Source organism: Rhinolophus hipposideros (assembly GCF_964194185.1).
Source record: "Rhinolophus hipposideros genome assembly, chromosome: 15".
Classification (NCBI taxonomy): Eukaryota; Metazoa; Chordata; class Mammalia; order Chiroptera; family Rhinolophidae; genus Rhinolophus; species Rhinolophus hipposideros.
Genome location: NC_138061.1, coordinates 49,821,891 through 49,843,895, shown reverse-complemented (window position 1 = coordinate 49,843,895; position 22,005 = coordinate 49,821,891). Strand labels below are relative to the sequence as shown.

The following is a 22,005-nucleotide window of genomic DNA, read 5'->3' as shown; positions in this document are numbered from 1 at the left end:
ATAGATGAACAAAACTTCAGAGAATTTATCACCATGGGATAACTGCAGTAAAGGAAAATGAATCCAGAAAGTCTGAGATGCAGGAAGGATAGTATGAGATCAGAAAGGAATGATGAATAAATACATAAAATGGCAAACACTGTCTATGTAAACTAATTATTTTATATTTGGGAGAGTCTTTAAAAAATGATAGAATAACATTATTTAGCTACCATAAATGTCAGCTAACAGCACACAAGTCAGGATTAAGGGGAATTCTGGAGTTGACGTATTTTTAGTCTTTTTTTATTATTTGGGAGAGCATTGTTAAGACGTTATTTAACTTTGTTAAGCTAAATGTGCATTGTTAAAATTTAAAAATAAGTCTAAAAATAGTGGGAATAAATTCCAAACAAATAGAAAAAGACAAAGGAACAAATACAAATTCATTCCAAAAAGGGGCAAGAAGCATAGAAAAAAAAATGGAATAAGTAGAAATTAAAAAGTAAGGTGGTAGGAAGAAGTCCACACATATAATATTTATGTGTTAATGAAATAAACTCACCAGTTCATAAAGGTATTATAAGATTAGATATAAACAAAAGTCAGCTATATGTTCTTTACAGGAGATACAGCCACAGCAGAAGGTTGTGAACGGATTCAGAACAGGCCTTCCCAAAATGTGCCAAATTGGCATGTGAATTATTTTGAGCTGAAGGCAATCAAGAGCCTGCAGGCTCATGAGAAACTTTCACTTCCTTAAATAATTTAAATTAGGGGCCTTGCCCATACTAAGACTTATCACTAGAAATAAATTTTTATGATCTATCTATGTCAGGACAAACTTCTAATTACTGAACATCTGCTCTTCTTATTGTCCTGCCAACAACCTTCCTCCTCTCTGAAGCCCCATGGTGGCTTAGCTCATCCTTAGATCAGAATGTCCTCTATACCTCATTTTCCCTTTCTGTCTGAATCTCTCATGTATGTGGGATTCCTGTTAAATTTGGTTATTTTCTCTTGTTAATCTGTCTCATGTAGATTTAATTATTAGACCAGCCTAAAGAACCTTGAAGGGTAGAGGAAAGTTTTTTTCTTCCTTCACAGTTGAAATAATAGAAGGGAAAAAGATATACTAGGCCAGTACCAAAAAAAAGCATAACAGAATGGATAGCAGACATTGATAGGCTTAAAGAAAAATCCATTATTAGCAATAGAGAGGATTATTACATAATAAAAGGTTCAATTTACCAGGAAGATGTATGAAGTCTAAGCTTGTATGAACCTAACAGAACAGCCTCAAAGTAGATTAAGTCAAATTTATATAATTAATATTTTATTGGGGAGAAATCGAGAAACCCATCATCATAGGAGGAGATTGCAACATATCTTCCAATTATTGGTAGGTTAAGCAGCTGTAAAATCAGTAAAGATTCAGAAGATTTTAGTAATTAACAAGTTTCATGTAATAGTCATCTCTAGAATTATATACTCAGCATTAAAGAATTCATGTTCATTTCAGGCACATGAAATAGCTGAAACAAATTGATTACATAATAAATTATAAAGTAAGGCTTAATAATTTTCAGTGATTTTTTTTACCAGAAATAAGATTATTTACAATTATCAACTTATTAGAAATAACAAGAGTTTAACAAAGTGATTGACTATAAAATTAGTATAATAAAATCAATTGCTTTTCTATACACCAGTAACAAACAAAACATCATTTAAAAAAGACATTATCCCATAACTCCATGCACTCGCCCCTCCCGTCCTCTTTCTGGCATCTTTTTGTGCCATCATAATGGTGTGCATTACTGTCCTGTCTGATGCTCTCAAGAGCTTCAACAATGCCAAGAAGAGAGGCAAACGCTGGGTTCTTATTAGGCCATGCTCGGAAGTCATCGTCCAGTTTCTAACTGTGATGCGGAAGCATGGTTACGTTGGCGAATTTGAAATACTGAGGATCACAGAGCTCGGAAAATTGTTGTGAACCTCACAGGCAGGTTAAATAAGTGTGGAGTGATCAGTCCCAGATTGGATGTGCAGCTCAAAGGTCTAGAAAAATGGCAGAACGACCTGCTCCTGTGCCGTCAGTTTGGTTCCATTGTACTGATAACCTCATTGGGCATCATATACCATGAAGAAGGGAGACGAAACACAGGTGGAAAAATCCTGGGATTCTTTTTCTGGGGATGTAATACATACATACAAATAAAATGCCTCAAGGGAAAATAATTAAATTAAAGAAATAAAAAAAGACGTTATCTATTTACAATAGCAACAAAGACCATAAGGTTCTTAGGAATAAATATAACAAAAACTGTGCTCAAGACCTTTTTGCAGGGAATTAAAACAAATTGAGAGATGTCCATGTTCATTGATAGACTTAGTTTCATAAAGATGTCAGTTCTCCCCAAATGGTTCTGTATAAATTTAATGCAATTACATACTATATATGTAGTTGAAGTGAAGAGCCAGGAATAGGAGGGTGAAATATTTTGAAGCCATTACAGTAATTCAGGTGAGAAGCAAAGAAGACCTGAATTAGAACGTTGGCAATGAGAATTGGTACATCGATGCAAGAAGAGTTAAAATCTGCTTAATTTGGCAGTTTTCTGAAAGTGGAGTGTAGGAGTCAGGTGAATATGCTCCATTATGACTAAGCTGATTTGTCTCAGGAATGCAAAGATGCATTAAGACCAGGATATCTAATAATATCCTACTTAATAGATCAAACTTAAAAATAATGTGTAAATACATGCCTAAAAAGGCTTTTGATGAAATTCAACCTGTTTTTCATTAAAATCTTTCAGAAAAATAGAAATAGAAAGATATTGCCTAATATGATAAATATCTATTTTAAAGCAAAAATCAACAGTCATGTTGAATGGTAATATTTACTGGGTTTATTCCCATTATAATCAGAAATAAAATGTGGTTGCCTACAATAACAATCTTAAACACATTTTTCTGAAACCTGTGGCTAAAAATGCCTAAGCTATAAAACAGAGACAATTGAAAAGAAGACAAAAATTGTCATTATTTGTGGATAACATAATAGACTACTAAAAGAAGCTCTGAAATTGACAATAGAACAGTAAAAGTTCTATCCAGTGATTGAACACAAGATAAATATCCCCAAATAAATAGTTTAGTATATAGTAACAAATTGCCAGGCACTGTTTTATTTATTTAGTTAGTTTCAGGTGTACAAAACAATGTAACAGTTAGACATTTCACCCCTCACAAAGTGATAACCCGTCTCCCCCAATCTATTGCCCCTTTGATACTGTATATATCTATTACAATTCTATTGACTCTATTCCCTATGCTGTACTCCATATCCTGTGACTATATATATATTAAATTATAGTTGATATACAATATGATTTAGCTTCAGCTTCAGGTGTACAGTGCAGTCAGGCATCTACACCATCCATGAAGTGGTCTCCCTAATAAGACATGTGCCCATCTGACATCCTACAAAATCTTTACAACATTATTGATTATATTCCCTAAACTGTCTTTCATTTCCCCTTGGCAATATTGTACTTTACCAATTTATGCTATCTAATCCTTTCCCCTTTTCTCCTTTATCTGCACCCCCCTCCTTTCTAGCAACCATCAGTTTTTCCTCTATATCTCTGAGACTATTTCTGTTTACTTTGCTCATTTATTCTGTTCTTTAGATTCTACATGTAAGTGAGGTCATATGGTATTTGTCTTTCTCCAACTGACTTATTTCATTTAGCATAATGTTCTCTAGGTCCATCCATATTGTTGCAAATGGTTAAGATTTCATTCTTCTTTATAGTCGAGTAATATTCCATTGTATAAATGTACCACAGTTACTTAATCCAGTCGTCTACCAGTGGGAATTTTGGTTGTTTCCAAATCTTGGCTATTGTAAATAGTGCTACAATAAACATATTGTAATACAATATGTAATACAATAAACATAGGGGTGCATATATTTTTTCGAATTAGCATCTTGGGTTTCTCTGAATAGATACCTGAGAGTGAAATTGCTAGGTCATAAGGTAGTTCCATTTCCAGTTTTTTTGAGATACCTCCATACTGATTTCCATAGTGGCTGCACCAATCTGCAATCCCACCAACAGCACACCAGGGTTCACTTTTCTCCACATCCTTGCCAGCACTTGTTGTTTGTTGATTTATTGATGATAGCCATTCTGACTGGAGTGAGGTGGTATCTCATGGTGGTTTTTATTTGCATTTCTCTAATGATTAGTGAGGTTGAGCATTTTTTCATATGTCTGTTGGCCATCTGTATGTCCCCTTATAAAAATGTCTTTTCATGTCCTCTGCCCATTTTTTAATTGGGTTGCTTGTTTTTTTGATGTTGAGCTGAATGAGTATCTTATAAATTTTGGATATCAACCCCTTGTCAAATGTATCATTGGCAGATATCTCCTCCCATTCAGTAGGCTGCCTTTTTGTTTTATTGATGGTTTCCTTTGCTGTGAAAAAGCTTTTAAGTCTGATGTAATCCCGTATGTTTATTTTTTCTTTTACTTCCCTTCCCCGAGGTGATATATCAGTAAAAATATTACTCAGGGTAATGTCTGAAAATTTACTCCCTATATTTTCTTCTAGGAGTTTTATGGTTTCGGGTCTTATATTTAAGTCTTTAATCCATTTTGAATTTGTTCTCGTATATGGTGTAAGGAGGTGGTCCAGTTTCATTTTTTTGCATGTGTCAGTCCAGTTTTCCCAGCACCATTTATTAAATAGACTGTCCTTTCTCTAATGTACACTCTTGCTTCCATTATCATAGATTAAATGACCATATAGGCATGGATTTATTTCTGGGCTCTCTGTTCTGTTCCATTGATCTATGTGTCTGTTTTTATGCCAGTACCATACTGTTTTGATTACTGTAGCCTTGTAGTATGTTATGATGTCAGGCAGCGTGATACCTCCCACTTTGTTCTTGTTTCTCAAGATAGCTGTGGCTATTCGGGGTCTTTTATGGTTCCATATGAATTTTAAGATTATATGTTGTATTTCTGAGAAAAATGTCATTGGTAGCTTGATAGGAATGGCATTGAATCTATATATTGCTTTAGGTAGTATCGACATTTTAACTATATTAATTCTTCCTATCCATGAACATGGTATGTGTTTCCATTTATTTGTATTTTCTTTAGTTTCTCTCTTCAGTGTCTTATAATTTTCTGAGTACAGGTCTTTTACTTCTTTGGTTAAATTTATTCCTAGGTATTTTATTGTTTTAGAAGCAATTGTAAGTGGGATTGATTTCTTGATTTCTACTTCTGATTGTTTGTATACACTGATGTATACAAATGCAACTGATTTCTGAATATTAATTTTGTATCCTGCTACTTTACTAAATTTATTTATCAGTTCCAATAGTTTTTTGGGGAGTCTTTGGGGTTCTCTCTATATAATATCATGTCATCTGCATATAAAGACAATTTTACTTCCTCCTTTCCAATTTGGATGCCTTTTATTTCTTTTTCTTGCCTGATTCCTGTGGCTAGAACTTCCAGAACTATGTTGAATAAAAGTAGTGAAAGTGGGCAGCCTTGTCTTGTTCCTGATCTTAAGGGGAAAGGTTTTAGCCTTTCCCCATTCCAGGCACTCTTGTAGACACCATAAGGAATACAAAACTGGTAAAATGACCCTTACTGTAAGGACTTTAAATCTATTTAAGAACTAAGCTATTAAAAGAAAACACAGATTGGTGGGCTCCACACAAGGATGATGGTGTCTGTTCCTCGTCCTGAAGCTGCACAACTCAGTCTTTCCCTGTGTGTCTGTGGTGCCTCGCGAATTGACTGACCCAGGACCTGGGTCAGTCACACTGTGAAAAGGTTCTCATCTACATGCTATGAGAGACAAGGAATGGAAAGAGGACTGGAAGTCATCTATCCCACCTAGGGTCACATATGCCATTGGAAGGAGACAGTGTACAGAAAACCAGGTTACAACCATAGTCACTGCAAAGGAAAGAAGAAAAAGCAAGAGGAGCATGTGAATGTGACCATATGACACTTTAATCTCTTTAGCCACAAAAGGGCCTGAAAGTCTCTTCTCTATTCAGGTCAAAATTATCTTTTATACATAATTTGGAATAAGTTATACTTCCATGATGTCTTTTTATCTCCAGTGCTTTAAAAAATTTGTTTTTATTATTTTATTTTTGAGTCAGTAATCAGCAGAGGAATCTTTGGTAGTTTGTTTTCTCAATGTCTATTTACAGAGAGTCTTCATGCCAGTGCCTGGTCAATCTTTTATAGCCTCTGCCAGGATAAGGTCACTATTGAGGACTTAGGATAGAGATGAGGATGATAACTGGAAAAAGCCATATATGTACTAAAATTCCAACAGCACCATCAACGGAATCGACAGACAAAGAAAATAAATGCCGAGAAACAACAAAAAGAGGAGACTAAGTGTTCCATGTAACTACCAATACAACTTTGATGAACTAATGAAACAATTTTTGTGTATGGGAAACATTTTTGGAAAACCTTTTTTTCCAGTTTTATTTATCAACTTCATTTCCAATACAAGTGAAAGGAATATAACTTGGATATATGGTTAGGCACTTGATAAAATAAACATATTTGCAGAGTTAAATTGATATAAAATGCTATAAAAATTTGTTCAGAAGATATTTATGTGGGTTTGTGGCTGTGCTCAACCTCAGAGTTCTGCTAGCTACATAAAAGCATGCACACATAGAAAATTCTCAGAAATTCTAAAAGGTCAGCTTTCCCCGCAAGCTTCCAGAAATCCTTAAGCTTAAAGACTGTGAGAAAAACTACTCTTGATGAAAACCAGGAAGGGATTGTCATGGGTAGGGAAATTAATTATTGCAAATAGTGGATTATATATGTTTAGACCAGTTCAATATGTATAAATTAAGTAAATAATTATCTCTTTAGTGTAATTTTTTGAAGCACTGTGAAGTCCATTGTAGCTAAAAAAATATCTTCCAGCAGTCTGCCTTTCTTCTATAGTTGGTATTTCAACTAGAGCCTCATGTCCAGGTAATACCTTTTAGAATATATACCTTACCTAAGAAGGCTAACATAGGTAAAACCACTAATTTATTAACCTGGCTTAAGTTACAAAAGCTCTCTCATCTAGGAGAGAGCTGGGTTTTGAAAATAAGAGATATAATCTCAGCTTTTGATGGTGTGGGCCACAGTAACATTTATTGTCTGAGAAGGGTTGGGAGCCTGAGTGGTTAGGAAGAGGCTTTTGGCCTCCAAACTGGTTTGTACTAGAAATTAACATTATTTTAATATGCATCAAATACTATTCATCAAACTGAATTTAATAAGTGATATTAAATAGATACATATGTAACATAATTCTTTCTCATATTAAAGAGAATATTTTTTGTTTATGAGGATTATTTGTTTCCCCTGATTTATAGAGGCTAAATCAAACTAACTTCAGTACATAAGAAAGGAAAGAAGGGAAGGAAGGAGGAAGAGAGGGAGGAAGGGACAGAGGGAGGACAAATTTTAAAAATAGAAGAAAACTAAGTAAGTGTTGGATAAGTGACATGAGAAGGTCACTACTGCTAAGAGTATAAATTAGTACAAACTTTCCAGAAAGCAAACTGGCACTTTATTCCAAGAGTTTTATTTTATACTTCTTGGACTTGCTGATTCTCCTTATAGGAATTTTTCCAATGGAATTAATCAGATACATGGGCAAATATTTGTATGTGGAAATATTTTTTCCAGTATTGTGAATAACAGTAAATACTGGAAACAATCTAAATATTCATCAAAATCACTGGTGGGAAAAAGATTAGAACATTTGTAGAATACAGAATGGTAGGGATCTACTAACAAGTGTCTTGGAAAAATGGAAAACATTCACTGTAGAGTATTTGTGTGATGAAAATGGATTATAAAACAATATGTAAATATGTACATTTACTCCTCCCCCCCTTAAAAGTGGGAAGAGCGAGTAAGAGAAAAATAAATCAGTTAATCTGAATACATAAAGAATCTTATCAGTGGTTGTTTCTGGATAGTAACTTTTTTTTAGCATATCTGATTTTTTTTTTTTAACATTGTTATAACAGGCAAGTGTTACACTTGTTCAGGTATACTTGGTATACTTGGCCAGGTCAAGGTCAGTAGTAGTCTTTGTTTCTAAATGGCAGAATTATGGTTTCACCTAGTTCTGTTTCACTGTAATCCATGTGTTTATGATGGGGCAGACAAAGTAGATGAAGAATAATTGGAGATAGACTACTCTTTTGAGAAGTTTGGTGAAAAGATGAGAGAGGTGTGTGTATGGATGTAATTAGAATTAAATTCCACAACTATACAGCCAGCATCACTGTTATCTTCCTTTCACAGCCAATCTTATTCTTTTTACATCTTTTTTTTTTTTTTTAAATAAAGCCTTACAGATGGGTAAAGTGAAAGTTAAATGGCCCTCTTCTCCCTGCCCCGACTCTCCCAGTTTTCCTCCCCAATAGATTGTGAACAGAGCAAACAATGCTGAAGAGTCCTTGTCTATGCATATTATTTTACACAAATGGGATCCCATTACGCATGTTGTTCTACAGTTCATTCTTGTCATGAAATATTACCTAGACATTACTTTTTTATGTCATGGGTATGACATACACAATGAAATACTGCTACGTAAGTCTTCCTAAATCATAGCCTATATAAGACTGACTTGCTTAAAAATCTCCCATCATTTCACAGTATCTTTTAAATGAATTTGTATTCCTCAGATGAGCATTCAAGATCTTGTGGTCTGAATCCAACTTACTTTTCAACTTGATCTTCCACTATTTTGTGCTTGCCCCGAGTCCCAACCAGCTTCAGTGCTTATTGATGATACCCTGTGTCTTTGTTAATCTTGTTTCTTGTGACTGAAATTTCTCTCATGTTACTCCTCATCTTTTTGTGTTCAAATGTTGTCTTTCCTTCTTGCTATCCTTTCTTCTTCTTTTCCTCAAATAGATGATAAAATTGGAGTGGGGACAGGGAGTATATCTTACTCATCATCGTATATTCAGTACCTTTTATAATTCATGGCTCATAGTAGATGTTCAGTGAATGTTTGTTGTTTTCTTAAGTCATTTACTCACTCAGCTGATAGACCAGGATGATTTGAATAGAGTTAGCTTCTCGTTCTAAGCCCACCCAGCTCTAATCTCCTCCCCATTTAAATTACCCAAAGCACTTTGTATTCCTTATATCTTCTTTATCGTTATCGTAATAGAGTGCAAGCTCCTTAATAACAAAGACTATGTTTATTTAGGTTTGTATTGTAGCGACTAGCAGAATGCCTATTAACAGTAAGCACTCAGGAAACATTAATTGGATACAACTGAATTATATGCAGCCCTGTGTTTACTGCAGCACTATTCACAACAGTCAAGATGTGGAAACAATCGAAATGCCCATGATAGATGACTGATAAAGAAATTGTGGTACATTTATACAATGAAATATTACACTGCCATAAAAAAGAATGAAATCTTACCATTTGCAACTACTTGGATGGTCCTAGTGGATATTTTGCTAAGTGAAATAAGTCAGACTGAGAAAGGCAAATATCATATGATCTCACTTATATGTGGAATCTAAAGAACAGAATAAACGAACAAACAAAACAGAAATAGGCTCATTGATAAAGAGAACAAACTGATGGTTGCTAGATGGGAGGGGGTTGGGGATGAGTGATAAAGATGAAAGGATCAGGAAGTATAAATTAGTAATCACAAAATAGTCACGGGGATGTGTAATACAGTATGGGGAATATAATTAATAATGTTGTAAAGAGTAGTGTCAGATGGGTACTAGACTTATCAGGGGATCACATCATAGATTATATAAATGCCTAACCATTGTGCTGTACACCTGAAACTAACACAAAATAATATTCAATGTCAACTATCATTAATATATATATATATATATATATATATATATATATATATATATATGGTCATGGGATGTAAAATACAGCATAGGGAATATAGTCAGTGGTATTGTAATAGCTATGCATGGTGTCGGATAGTAGACTTGTTGGGGTCATCACTTTGTGAGGTGGGTAAATGTCTAATCATTATGTTGTTTTGTACACCTGAAACTGATAATAAAGATAAATAATAATTTAAAAAACTGAATTAAATTGGGGAAGAAATCCCAAACAAAAGCCTGAAGTTTGAGTGGTGGCCGGTTAGCTCAGCTGGTTAGAGCGTGGTGCTGATAACACCAAGGTTGCTGGTTTGATCCCCACATGGGCCACTGTGAGCTGCGCCCTCCTTAAAAAAAAAAACAAGCCTGCAGTTTGTACTATCTAAGGAGTCCGTGATCATTCTGTAGTACAAGTCCGTATCTATAAAGACGGCTCTAGAATGCTTGAACTTTGTAGCACTTACAGGCCTTTAAACTAAGAGCTTAAATTTAAAGCATTAATAACTGGCTTCTGTTTTCAAACCCAAGCACTATCTAAATGATAAAGCTGCTTAAGAATAATTTATTATTTTTTTCATAGCAACCCTACATTATTTTCAGTTCAATTATGAGGAACCAAAGGCATAGAGAAGCTTTGTGACTCATTCATAGTTTAACAGGAAAGGATCAATGAAGTAAGATTTGAAAGACTATACTGTTGGAAATATATTGACATTGTCAAATGTAGTATCCATGACATCAACCTGAAATTTAGTGATTGTGCCCAAGTGCCCTTATGTTCTTTTCCCTCTTCTTTTTTTTTTTAATTAATTAGATTTATTGGGGTGACAATTGTTAGTGAAATTACATAGATTTCAGGTGTACAATTCTGTATTACATCGTCTATAAATCCCGTTGTGTGTTCACCACCCAGAGTCAGTTCTCCTTCCATCACCATATATTTGATCCCCTTTACCCTCATCACCCACCACCCACCCCCTTACCCTCTGGTAACCACTAAATTACTGTCTGTGTCTGTGAGTTTTTGTTTCTCATTTGTTTGTCTTGTTCTTTTGTTGTTTTTGGTTTATATACCACATATCAGTGAAATCATAGGGTTCTCTGCTTTTTCTGTCTGACTTATTTCACTTAGCATTATACTCTCAAGATCCATCCATGTTGTCACAAATGCTCCTATATCATCTTTCCTTAATGCCGAGTAGTATTCCATTGTGTATATGTACCACAACTTCTTTATCCATTCATCTGTCGAAGGACATTTTGGTTGTTTCCATGTCTTGGCCACCGTAAACAAAGCTGCAATGAACATTGGAGTACACGTGTTTCTATAGAGAAATGCTTTCAGATTTTTTGGGTAGATACCCAGGAGAGCGATTGCTGGGTCGTATGGTAATTCTATTTGTAATTTCTTGAGGAACCTCCACACTGCCTTCCATAGCGGCTGCACCAGTCTGCATTCCCACCAACAGTGTATGAGAGTTCCTTTTTCTCCACAGCCTCTCCAACACTTGTTACTATTTGTCTTGTTGATGAAAGCCATTCTGACTGGGGTGAGGTGATATCTCATTGTGGTTTTCATTTGCATTTCTCTGATGATTAGCGATGTTGAGCATTTTTTCATATGTCTATTTGCTATTTGTATATCCTCTTTGGAGAAATGTCTCTTCAGGTCCTCTGTCCTTTTTTCAATTGGGTTGTTTGTTTTTTTGTTGTTGAGTTTCATGAGTTCCTCCCTTATGTTCTTTTAATAGAATTCCAAAATATTTGTCTTCTGTGAATTCGTGCATGCATGCATGCATGCAACAACTATTTATTGAGCATTGATTATGTGTCAGTTAGGCATTAATTTAGGTGCCAGAATAAAGCAGAGAATATAAGGAGCCAACCTTAATGGAGCACACAGTGAACTGAGTATAGAGGAAAATGGCTGCCAGGAGACTTGGATTCTGGTCCCTGTGTCCTGACTCTGAGCAGCTCAACCTGTCTGTGCTTTGTTTCTTCTTATGTAAAATGAACAGGTTAATCAAGAACTTTTTAGGGTTTTTAAAGGTCTTTTAGTCCCTTCAAGGTTCAGAGTCTGTAAATTAGACAGAAATGTTAATTTTCCAGAAAGACAAAACTGGAGACTGGTTTCTTTCATTTAGTTTATTTCTTTCCTGTAGTATTTTTTGCTTCTTGTTTCAGTGTATAGCTGAACTCCTCCCTACCCACTTATTTTTCTTTAACCTTCTGCTGAGGTTTGTAATTCAGGTGGATTTTATAGTGCTTGGTTATGTTCAGACTTAAATTATATTGTAATATTTAGAAATATTTCAAAACTTTATTGTTCTGTGATGGTGTTAGTTAATCAGAACCTTTGGACCCAATATACTGTAGGTCTTTGCTTAGAGATACACACAGTTAATTAAATCAATAAACTAAAATCAGAGTTATGTGCAGTCTGAATATATTTTATTTTCCCCTAGGAATGTAGGAACAAAGTTATTTTCTTGAATCAGTTCTCTTTTTCCATCCTTACCAATATTTTATTGGCTAGCCACTTCTGTTGCTGGTTTAAACTCCTCTAAAAGGTGTATAATATAAAATGACATTTTAGAAAACATTCATGACATGGATAAATATTCAGGGAATATTATGTGAAATAAGCGAGTTATAGAAAAATGTTTTGTCTTTTAAAAATTGTTACATATCTGTAGAAAAAGACTTAAAAATTATGTAATAAGGGAAATAAAAGCTAAGATGAATGAATGGGACTATATCAAACTAAGAAGCAAAAGAAACCATCAACAAAATAAAGAGGCAACCAACCGCCTGGAAGAAGATTTTTGCAAACAACACCTCCCATAAGGGGCTAATATCCAAAATATATAAGGAACTCAACAACAAAAAAACAAACAGTCCAATTAAAAAATGGGCAGAGGACCAAAGAAAACATACAAATGGCCAAAAGACATATGAAAAAATGTTCAACATCACTACTCATCAGAGAAATGCAAATAACTACAATGAGATATCACCTCACACCAGTCAGAATGGCTTTCATCAACAAGACAAATAGTAACAAGTGTTGGAGAGGCTGTGGAGAAAAAGGAACCCTCATATACTATTGGTGGGAATGCAGACTGGTGCAGCCGCTATGGAAGGCAGTGTGGATGTTCCTCAAAAAATTAAAAATACAATTACCATATGACCCAGCAATCCCTCTCCTGGGCACCTACCAAAAAAATCTGAAAACATTTATTAGTCAAGTTACATGTGCTCCAATGTTCATTGCAGCTTTATTTATGGTGGCCAAGACATGGAAACAACCAAAATGTCTTTCGATAGATGAATGGATAAAGAAGTTGTGGTATATATACACGATGGAATACTATTCAGTGGTAAGAAAAGATGAAATAGGACCATTTGTGACAACATGGATGGATCTTGAGATTATTATGTTGAGCAAAACAAGTCAGACAGAAAAAGTAGAGAACCATATGATTTTACCGATATGTGGTATATAAAACTGAAAACAACAAAAGAACAAGACAAACAAATGAAGAAACAAAAACTCGTAGACACAGACAATAGTTCAGTGGTTACCAGAGGGTAAGAGAGGAGGGAGGTGGTAGATGAGGGTAAAGGGGACCAAATATATGGTGATGGAAGGAGAACTGACTCTGGGTGGTGAACACACAATGCGATGTGTGGATGATGTGTTACAGAATTGTACACCTGAAATCTATGTAGCGTTGTTAACAATTGTCACCCAAATAAACTTTAATTTTTAAAAAAATGTCATATAACAAAAGTTGTGTTCATCTGTAGATGATGAGGTTATGTTTTCCTTTTTATGCTTTTCTGCATTTTCCATTTTTTTTCTGTAATGAATAATATGTATTATTTTTGTAATCAGAAAAATAATTAAGATAACTATGTAAGGCAGCACAACATGTCTCTTAACTGTCCTCTGTGCTTTAGTTTTCCTCCTGGTATCTTGCTTCTTACAAACTCCCATTGGTTTCCTGTGGCCTGCTAAATAAGACCCCAGTACCCAGTACCCACGGCCCACTGGAGCCTTCACAGCCTGGCTTCAGCAGCCTGCCTTTCCCTCTCATTGCTGCCCTTTTCCTTTCTGCAGAATTTCTCAAGAATCCTTGAATGTGTCATGTTCTTTGGTATTCAGTCTTTCAGTTGTTTAGGACAAAAATCCTTCTAAAGTCACCTTCAACTCCTGACTCCTGTATATCAGAAAAGCTACCACTTCTCACCACCTCCACCGCTGCCATCCCCACTGCTACTCCAGCCACCTGGGTGGTTGCGACAGCTCCCTAACTGCCTTCCAGCTTCCGTCCTTCCCTCCACCACATCTGTCCTCCACACAGGAGTCAGGGATTTCCTTTTAAAATGTCAGCCAGATCATGTCATTCTTCTGCTGAAAACCCCCCAAAAGTTCCCCACCCCATTCAGAGTATAAGCCACAGTCCTTACAAGGTCTAAGAGCCCAGTGCAAGCCCCAGGTGACCTGACCCTCCTTATGTCTCCAACCTCATCACCTCTCCCTGGTTTCACTCCATACACTGGCCACTTGCTATTCTTCATCGTACCACTCATATGCTGCCTCAGATGTCTGTACTTACGGTTCCCTTTCTCTGGAATGCTGTTCCCTCAGGTATCTGCTCAAATGTCTCTTTATCAGGGAGGCCTTCCTTGATCACCCTATCTAAAATAGTACACTTACACCCCGTCGCATTCTCCTCCCTCTTTTCCATTTCATTTTCTTCATGGCGTTTAGCACCACCTGAAATAGTTGATGTGTATATTTTCCATCCGTCTGTCTCCTTCCACTAGAATGTAAGCTGCTCAAGGGCTGGGACTTGTTTTGTTCACCTCTATTCCCATCACCTATGAGCATATCAGCCCTTCCAGTCTGCTTTGAGATCTTGTTCTGTCAATTACCTCTGTTGCCTAAAATTTCATCTTCCTTGTCTATTGGATAATTTCTTGTTGTCAGTAAGCATTTTCAAGTCTTTCTCCTCATTGAAAACAAACATAACCAACCTGCTCTCAACTCTGTATCTCCTAATTATGAAGGCATTTGTTCTCCCCTTCCTTTTAAGTTTCTTGGAAGAGTTTATGTGCATTAATTCCCCCTCCCCCCGTTTTTCCCTTGGTCCTCTGTAACAAGGCTTCCATTTCCAGTGTGCCAGTGAAATGTTCTGATTGTGAGAAATAAGTAGGCATTTTTTGTTCCTTTTCTTACTTTTCTAGAGCATTGTGCTATCCTGAGTATTCCTTGTTTTCCCCTTGTACTAATTCTCCTTGCAGCCTTTCTGAAGCCTTACTTTTATTCCTCATCCTTATTGATGGTCTTTGCTGGTTCCTTCTCTGCCCCTTACATAGGAGTAGGGCTCTATCCTTAGGTCTCTTCTTGGCTCTGAACCCCCGCTCCCACTAGGACTGCATCGGTCCTTTGCTTTTAACTACTGTTTGTGCACCGATGACTCCCAGATCTGTATCTTTTGCCCACATTTTTCTCTTGCGCTTTAGAGTTGTATTTCCATCTCTCTCCTGGACATACCCTACTTGATACCCCGTGCCACGTCTTCAAAAATGTACCCAGTATTAACCCTTCCGACACCACAGCTCAACGTAATAACAATTGCTTCTTCACTGTTCCCCCTTGGCAGTGACTCACCTGGTCATTTCGCAGACTCTGGGGAGTGACCCCCACCGGCTTCCTCTGTCTCAGCACTGCCAGATCGGAGGGTCCTTTTCTCTCACATTGCTCTTTTCAATCCATTTTTTTTTCTCAGTTTTCATTGCCCCTGCCATAGTTTAGATTTTCATCCTTTCCCCCTTTGTAGCACTGTCCTTAAAGCATATACTCTAAAGCCAGATTAATAGATTCTAATTTTGAATAAGCCATGTATTAGTTCTGTGACTTTGGTCAAGTTTCATAACTTCTCTGTGCTTCAGTTTCCCCATTGGTAAAATAGCACTTCATTGTGACGATTAAATGATCTCACATATATAAAGTGCTTAGAACAGTGCCTGACACATTGTGTTTGTTGTTGTTTGTACTATTATAGTACTGCCTAGCTGACCTCTGTACACTGGTCTCTACTCCTTCTAATGCATTTTCTACTCTGCCACAGAGTCAGCTTTTGAATATGGACATCTGACCACACCATTCCGTTTTTAAAAATTTCTGTGGCTTCCCATGGTCCAGCCACTACTTATATCCTGCTCATCTCCACTGTCCCTTTTCTCTCTCTGTTATGTTAAATAAATGGCAGTTTTCCAAATCAGCTGTCATCTTGCATGCCGTGGTATCATTGCACATGCTGTTTCTTCTACTAGAAGTCAGGTCCTTCCTTTCCTGTTTTATCTGGGAATACTTAATGATCCTTCAAGACCATGTTTATTTTTTCACATCATTCAAGTTTCACTTTTTAATCAATCAAATGCATCAGTTAACCAATCACAGCCAATAGTTACAGAAAGCCAAGGATAATGGTACTCTGGCGGATTAAGACAAATGCGAGAATAACATGCTCTTAAGGAGCATGCAATGCGGTAGGAGAACAAAACAGACAAACTAGAAACACTAAGGGTCCATCCCTGAGAATGCTAAGCGGAGCACACCTTACAAGTGGGGCAGCATTTCAGAGGACAAAATCACTGCTCACGGATATGGGGTAGTCGGGTGTTAGGGTAGTCAGGAAGGCTTTGTGGAGAAGCGGGATTTGAGTTGTGCCTGGAAGGGTGGTACGGGTGGCAACTGTGGCCCAGGGAACAGGAAGCACTGAGGGGGCAGTTGTCAGGTTGCTAAGTAGAGGAAGCATGTTGAGCAGTGCTGGGGTCACAGGCTGCTCCACCACATGCTGGGGCGGGCAGCAGAGTCCCTGGGGTCTCCAGAGCAGAGAGCTTCCTGAGGAACTGGTATGTTGTCATGTTGTTTCTCAGGCCAAGCCGTCCTGGTGCCTGAGGCAAAAGGAGAACTCAGTAGCACTCATCCCATTCTTCATTCAGAATTTTGATATTTTTTTCATTGTAGATTATTTTTGCATTAATTTTGATTTTTAAAAATACTGCATTAAAACATGATTTATCTTGGGCCGTCTTGGTGGCTCAGGTGGTTGGAGCTCCATGCTCCTAACTCCGAAGGCTGCCGGTTCAATTCCCACATGGGCCAGTGGGCTCTCAACCACAAGGTTGCCAGTTCAATTCCTTGAGTCCCACAAGGGATGGTGGGCAGCGCCCCCTGCAACTAAGATTGAACACGGCACCTTGGGCTGAGCTGCCCACTGAGCTCCCGGATGGCTCAGTTGGTTGGAGCTTGTCGTTTCAACCACAAGGTTGCCGGTTCGACTCCCCCAAGGGATGGTCGGCTGCACCCCCTGCAACTAGCAATGGCAACTGAACCTGGAGCTGAGCTGCGTCCTCCACAACTAAGACTGAAAGGACAACAACTTGAAGCTGTATGGCACCATCCACAACTAAGATTGAAAGGACAACAACTTGACTTGGAAAAAAAAATTCTGGAAGTACACACTGTTCCCCAATAAAGTACTGTTCTCCTTCCCCTATTAAAACAAAACAAAACAAAAAAACAACATGATTTATCTTGGCTAACTGCATTTTGGGGCACCCCCTTAAATTTTGTGCCCAAAGCGAGTTACCTCACTTGCCTCACTCTGGTCCCAATACTGTGTTCTATTTCTGAAGTTTGGTGGAGGGAACATGGGTATTTCTTTTATTATTATTACAATAATTATGCCTTACTCATGTTATAAATATTCTTTGGTTAATAGTATTTCATAGAAACAATTAAGGTAAAGAAATTAGAATTTTGAGATTAATTCGGAACTTTGAAGCCTGAAAACCATAAAGGGGAAAAGAACCGTCTGTGCTCCTGAGTCAGTCTCTAGGGGAGAATAAGTCTCTCTTACTGCAGTGTACGCAGTGGTTGCAGAAGAGGGCTGTTTGGCCCGTGTCTGAGTGGGTGAAATGTAACGGGGGGTGGGGTACCAGAGGCTGTTGTCCACTTGGAGATAGGCCTTGAGCAACTCAGCTGCTGCAGCTGCAGTGATTGCCGGAGGCGAGCTCCCACAGCTGGGCCATGCAGGGTGGACTTGGCCCACACCTCACATAAAGCAGACCCATCCAGCTGTGCTCAGGGAGATGCCGCTCATTGCTCTCCACAGGGCCACGGCCCGAGGCACAATGGAAGATTCATGAACTCTCTAAATATCTCAGGGCTACTTGCGTCCAAGAAAAGAAGTGGTGTTTGACACAAAGAGTAGTACTAGTACATCTAAAAATGTAAGATCTGAAAAAATGTGAGATCTATTGTTCATTAGCACGTTAGTAACTGATAAAAGATTCTTTTGAGCCAGGCAAGTCAATTAGCACGCGGCACAAATCTCCAAAAAAGCTAAGGAAAGGTTGAAAGGCGCAGGCTCCTGCCAGTGCACCAGGCACACTGCTCTGTCATTTGATGTGGACCTCCCCGCCAGTGCCCGCGTTCAGTGAGAGCTTCTCCGGGCTCAGGGTGGGTGTTCTGGCACAACGTGTGAAAGCTGCAGGCTGAATTTCACTGTCACGTGAGTGAGTGGTCACAGAAGATGGCTGCTTCCTGAGACCAAGGACCACGATCTCCACCACACACTCGCTGGGATAATGACCCCTCTTGGCGGCACAAGAGGCAAAGAATTGAAGAGGAGATAAAGAGTTTTCCAGACAAACAAAAGCTAAAGAAGTACATCACCACTAGACTGGCCTTACAAGAAATGTTAAAGGGAATTGATTCTTCAATTGTTGAGCAAAACATCTGAACGGAATGAAAACTTCCTCTGCGAGAATTGATGCCGGTGGAGGTATAGGAAGGAGTGGCTGTCATCGAGCTAGAGCTCGCCCACTGCAGAACTCGTAGTGCTCAGAGCCACGCAGAGCCCACACGGGGAATGTTACGCAGCCCGGGGTTTTCTTACATGTAGTTGTCTTTATCGGTACTGTACTTTCGCCGCTTCGAAACATTGGTACAGACTATTGGGATCTTCATAGTTCATGCTCCTTCCCAGTGACGAAATGTCTTGGAGTCGTAGCAGACCGCATTTGATCCTGGAGCAAACACATCAGCCATGGGAGCTTTTGTTTGTGGCTAGATGAAGTAATAAAGCACTTCCTTTTAGGCAGCTCTGTTAAGCCAGGCTTCTTGAGCACTATTCCCAAAATGATAAACTTTCATGTTTCTCAAAGATCATGTTTAAAGTTCCTGTGAAAACCTGGTCCTCTCCATGTCCTCATATACAGTTGATCACTCCCTTAATACTCCCTGTCATGCTTTGCAGTTATTTGTTTCCATGTTTTCTTCTTCACGAGGCTGTGAGCTTCATGGTGGTGGGCACCGCAGGGCCTTGTACAGTGACTAGCCCAGAGCAGTGCTCCATAAACGTTGCTTAATTAGTAATCAGGGCTTGAGGAGTTTACTAAGATTTCTGTACTTCTTTCTTCGATTCTCCAGGCTGCAGGAATTAGTTGATCGAGTACTGGAACGTTTTCAGGCATCTGGACTGATAGTGAAGGAATGGAATAGTGTGAAACTCCACGCTACAGTCATGAATACTCTATTCAGGAAAGACCCCAATGGTAAGTCCTCCATAGGACTGTAGCACATTTTGTGACCAGCAAGGCTGTATTACATCCCTGGGGTTTAGGATGGGCTGTCAGCGGATTTCTGATATATCTTCTTTTTGAGATCTGTTAGCTTGTTTTGATGATTACAGTGGAAGTGTGCGGGGGCTGTGTGGTATTCCAAATCTTTTATTTCTGTCACACTTGGGATTGCCATATTTTAGCAAGCAGAAATACAGGATGCCCAGGTAAATATTAGGTAAACAATGAATAATTATTTTTGTGTAAGTATGTCCTGTGCAATACTCGGTGACTTATTTTGAAAGGAAGAAAAAAGAAAGGAAGATTAGCTAGTAAAAGTAAATGTTAGATCAGTGGTTTTGAGTGAGGGGCAATTTTGCCCCCCACAGGACATTTGGGATGATCTGGAGACATTTGTTGGGTTTCTCCAGGCATCTTCGTGGGTAGAAGTCAGGGATGCTGCTTAGCCCTCGCTGGAACACACAGGACAGCCCCCACAACAAAGAATTATTCAGCCCAAAATGTTGATAGCACCATGGTTGAGAAACTTTGTGTTAGAGTAATATTTTTTTTCCTTCATGGAATCTGAGCCTTCATATAAAAATGTGTTTTAACCCTTGATTTGGGATAATAATCTACATTTCTAAAAGTATTCTTCTCTTTCCATCCCCACCCACCAAGTAAAAGCTTTTTTAGCTTATTTAGTGTCTGTCTGATCAAGAGCTACAAATTCAAGTTATATGCAGCTTTCCCCTTCCAAGACCTCTTGTTTAAAATATAGCAACACCAAAATCTCATATTCAGGGTTTATTTCCTTTGTTAGGACCCTGACCTTGGTTTTTAAATATCTGGGTTGGAAGAGGACTCTTATCAGGACTTGAACCCATAAACTATTTGTAGATTTATAGTTTAGGACAATTTGTGTGTCTTTTTTATCAAAATACATCTTTCTATATTTCTCTTAGATATATACCAAAGATCCCAACTAGAAGTCATTTAATATTAACCCCATTTGGTTAGATCCATTGTAGGGCTAAGAGATAAGTAGCTATCCAATTTTTAGTTCTAGTGTTAATGTCTTTTGGCGCTAGATTGTATTTTATTTAAGACTTTTCTAAATGAATCAGTATTTTACCTTTGGGAGCAGTGAGATCAAAAACGGGTCAAATGGCTCAGTCAAAGCGTGTATAGACTCTGGGGAGTTAATAGAATTTAAAGCTCCTGTTATCATTCAGATGGAATATATTTCTGCAATACATGTCTGAATATTGTCATTTGGACAGTAGTATTACAGAAGAATGTTTGAAATTCCAGAAAACAGTATTTTCTGGAATATTTGATATTTGTACATTACAAATTTAGCTTGTCCATTGGGAACATTTAAAGGAATTTCTGGTATTTATCTTGTTCTGGACAACTTTAATTTTGGAAAACATAGTTAGATCCCCTGAGAATGTACATTTTTAACATCATTATGTAAAGACAGAGTTTCAGAACTCCAGAGTATACTCTAAATTTATTGGTTCAAAGGATATATTAATAGTACATTCAGGGCGGCCGGTTAGTTTAGTTGGTTAGAGCGTGAGCTCTTAACAACAAGGTTGCCTGTTCGATTCCCACATGGGCCACTGTGAGCTGCGCCCTCCACAACTAGATTGAAACAACTACTTCACCTGGAGCTGATAGGTCCTAGAAAGATATACTTAAATAAGTAAAAGTTAAAAAAAAAAAAGTCTCTCAAAAAACAATTCTTAAAAATAAATGTACATTCATGATCCAGTAGAACTTTCTGTGATAATAGAAGTATTCTGCATCTGTGATGTCCAAGATGGTAGACACTATTGTGGGTATTGAGTACTTGAAGGTGGCTAGTGAGACTGAGAAAGTGAACTTTTAATTTAATTTAATTGAATTTAAATTTAAATAATCACATGCGGTTGGTGGCTGCTGTTTTGGACAATGCAGGCAACGACGGCATTTTATTAGACATTTCATACTACCAGTAGTGCAGTCCGCACCTGTCTTGGCCCTTACATTTTAGTTCAGAGCGCTTAACAACTATACCCTGTCCCATTATTAACTAACCTCTTGAAATGAAAGAGTTATGTAGGAATCTATATCCTCTAAATTGTGTGGATCCAGATTTATATTCAGTTAGTGCTAGAGCTTCAATAAGAAAATGTTCTGTGTTCAGTTTAGTTACTCTTTCCTACTTATAGCTATTTTAAATATAACAACTTTCAGAGATAATTCACATACTATATAATTTTCCCATTTAAAGTATTTGATTCAGTGATTTTTAGTCTATTCAGTTATGCAACTGCCCCACAATCAATTTTAGAATGTTTTCATCACCCGCCAAAAGCCCCCGTGCCCACTGGCAGTGACCCCATTTCCCCTAACCCTCCAGTCCTAAGCATCA

General features: G+C 37.7%; 1 protein-coding gene and 1 pseudogene across 11 annotated transcripts in view; both read left to right on the top strand.

Annotated features, from left to right (window-relative positions):
• Positions 1–22,005, top strand: part of ASCC1 (activating signal cointegrator 1 complex subunit 1) — a 93,500-nt gene that overhangs the window by 48,717 nt on the left and 22,778 nt on the right. For all 10 annotated transcript variants that reach the window (XR_013994989.1, XM_081074349.1, XM_081074346.1 and 7 more), the window contains exon 8: positions 19,453–19,577. Coding sequence is in view for 9 of the 10 variants with exons in the window: in XM_081074349.1 (XP_080930475.1) it covers positions 19,453–19,577 (125 nt within the window). In the remaining variant the exon portion in view is untranslated. The remainder of the gene's footprint in view (positions 1–19,452; positions 19,578–22,005) is intronic.
• LOC308508116 (small ribosomal subunit protein uS8-like) lies at positions 1,787–2,200 on the top strand (annotated as a pseudogene). Its single transcript has one exon. The product of its transcript is annotated as a small ribosomal subunit protein uS8-like (transcript).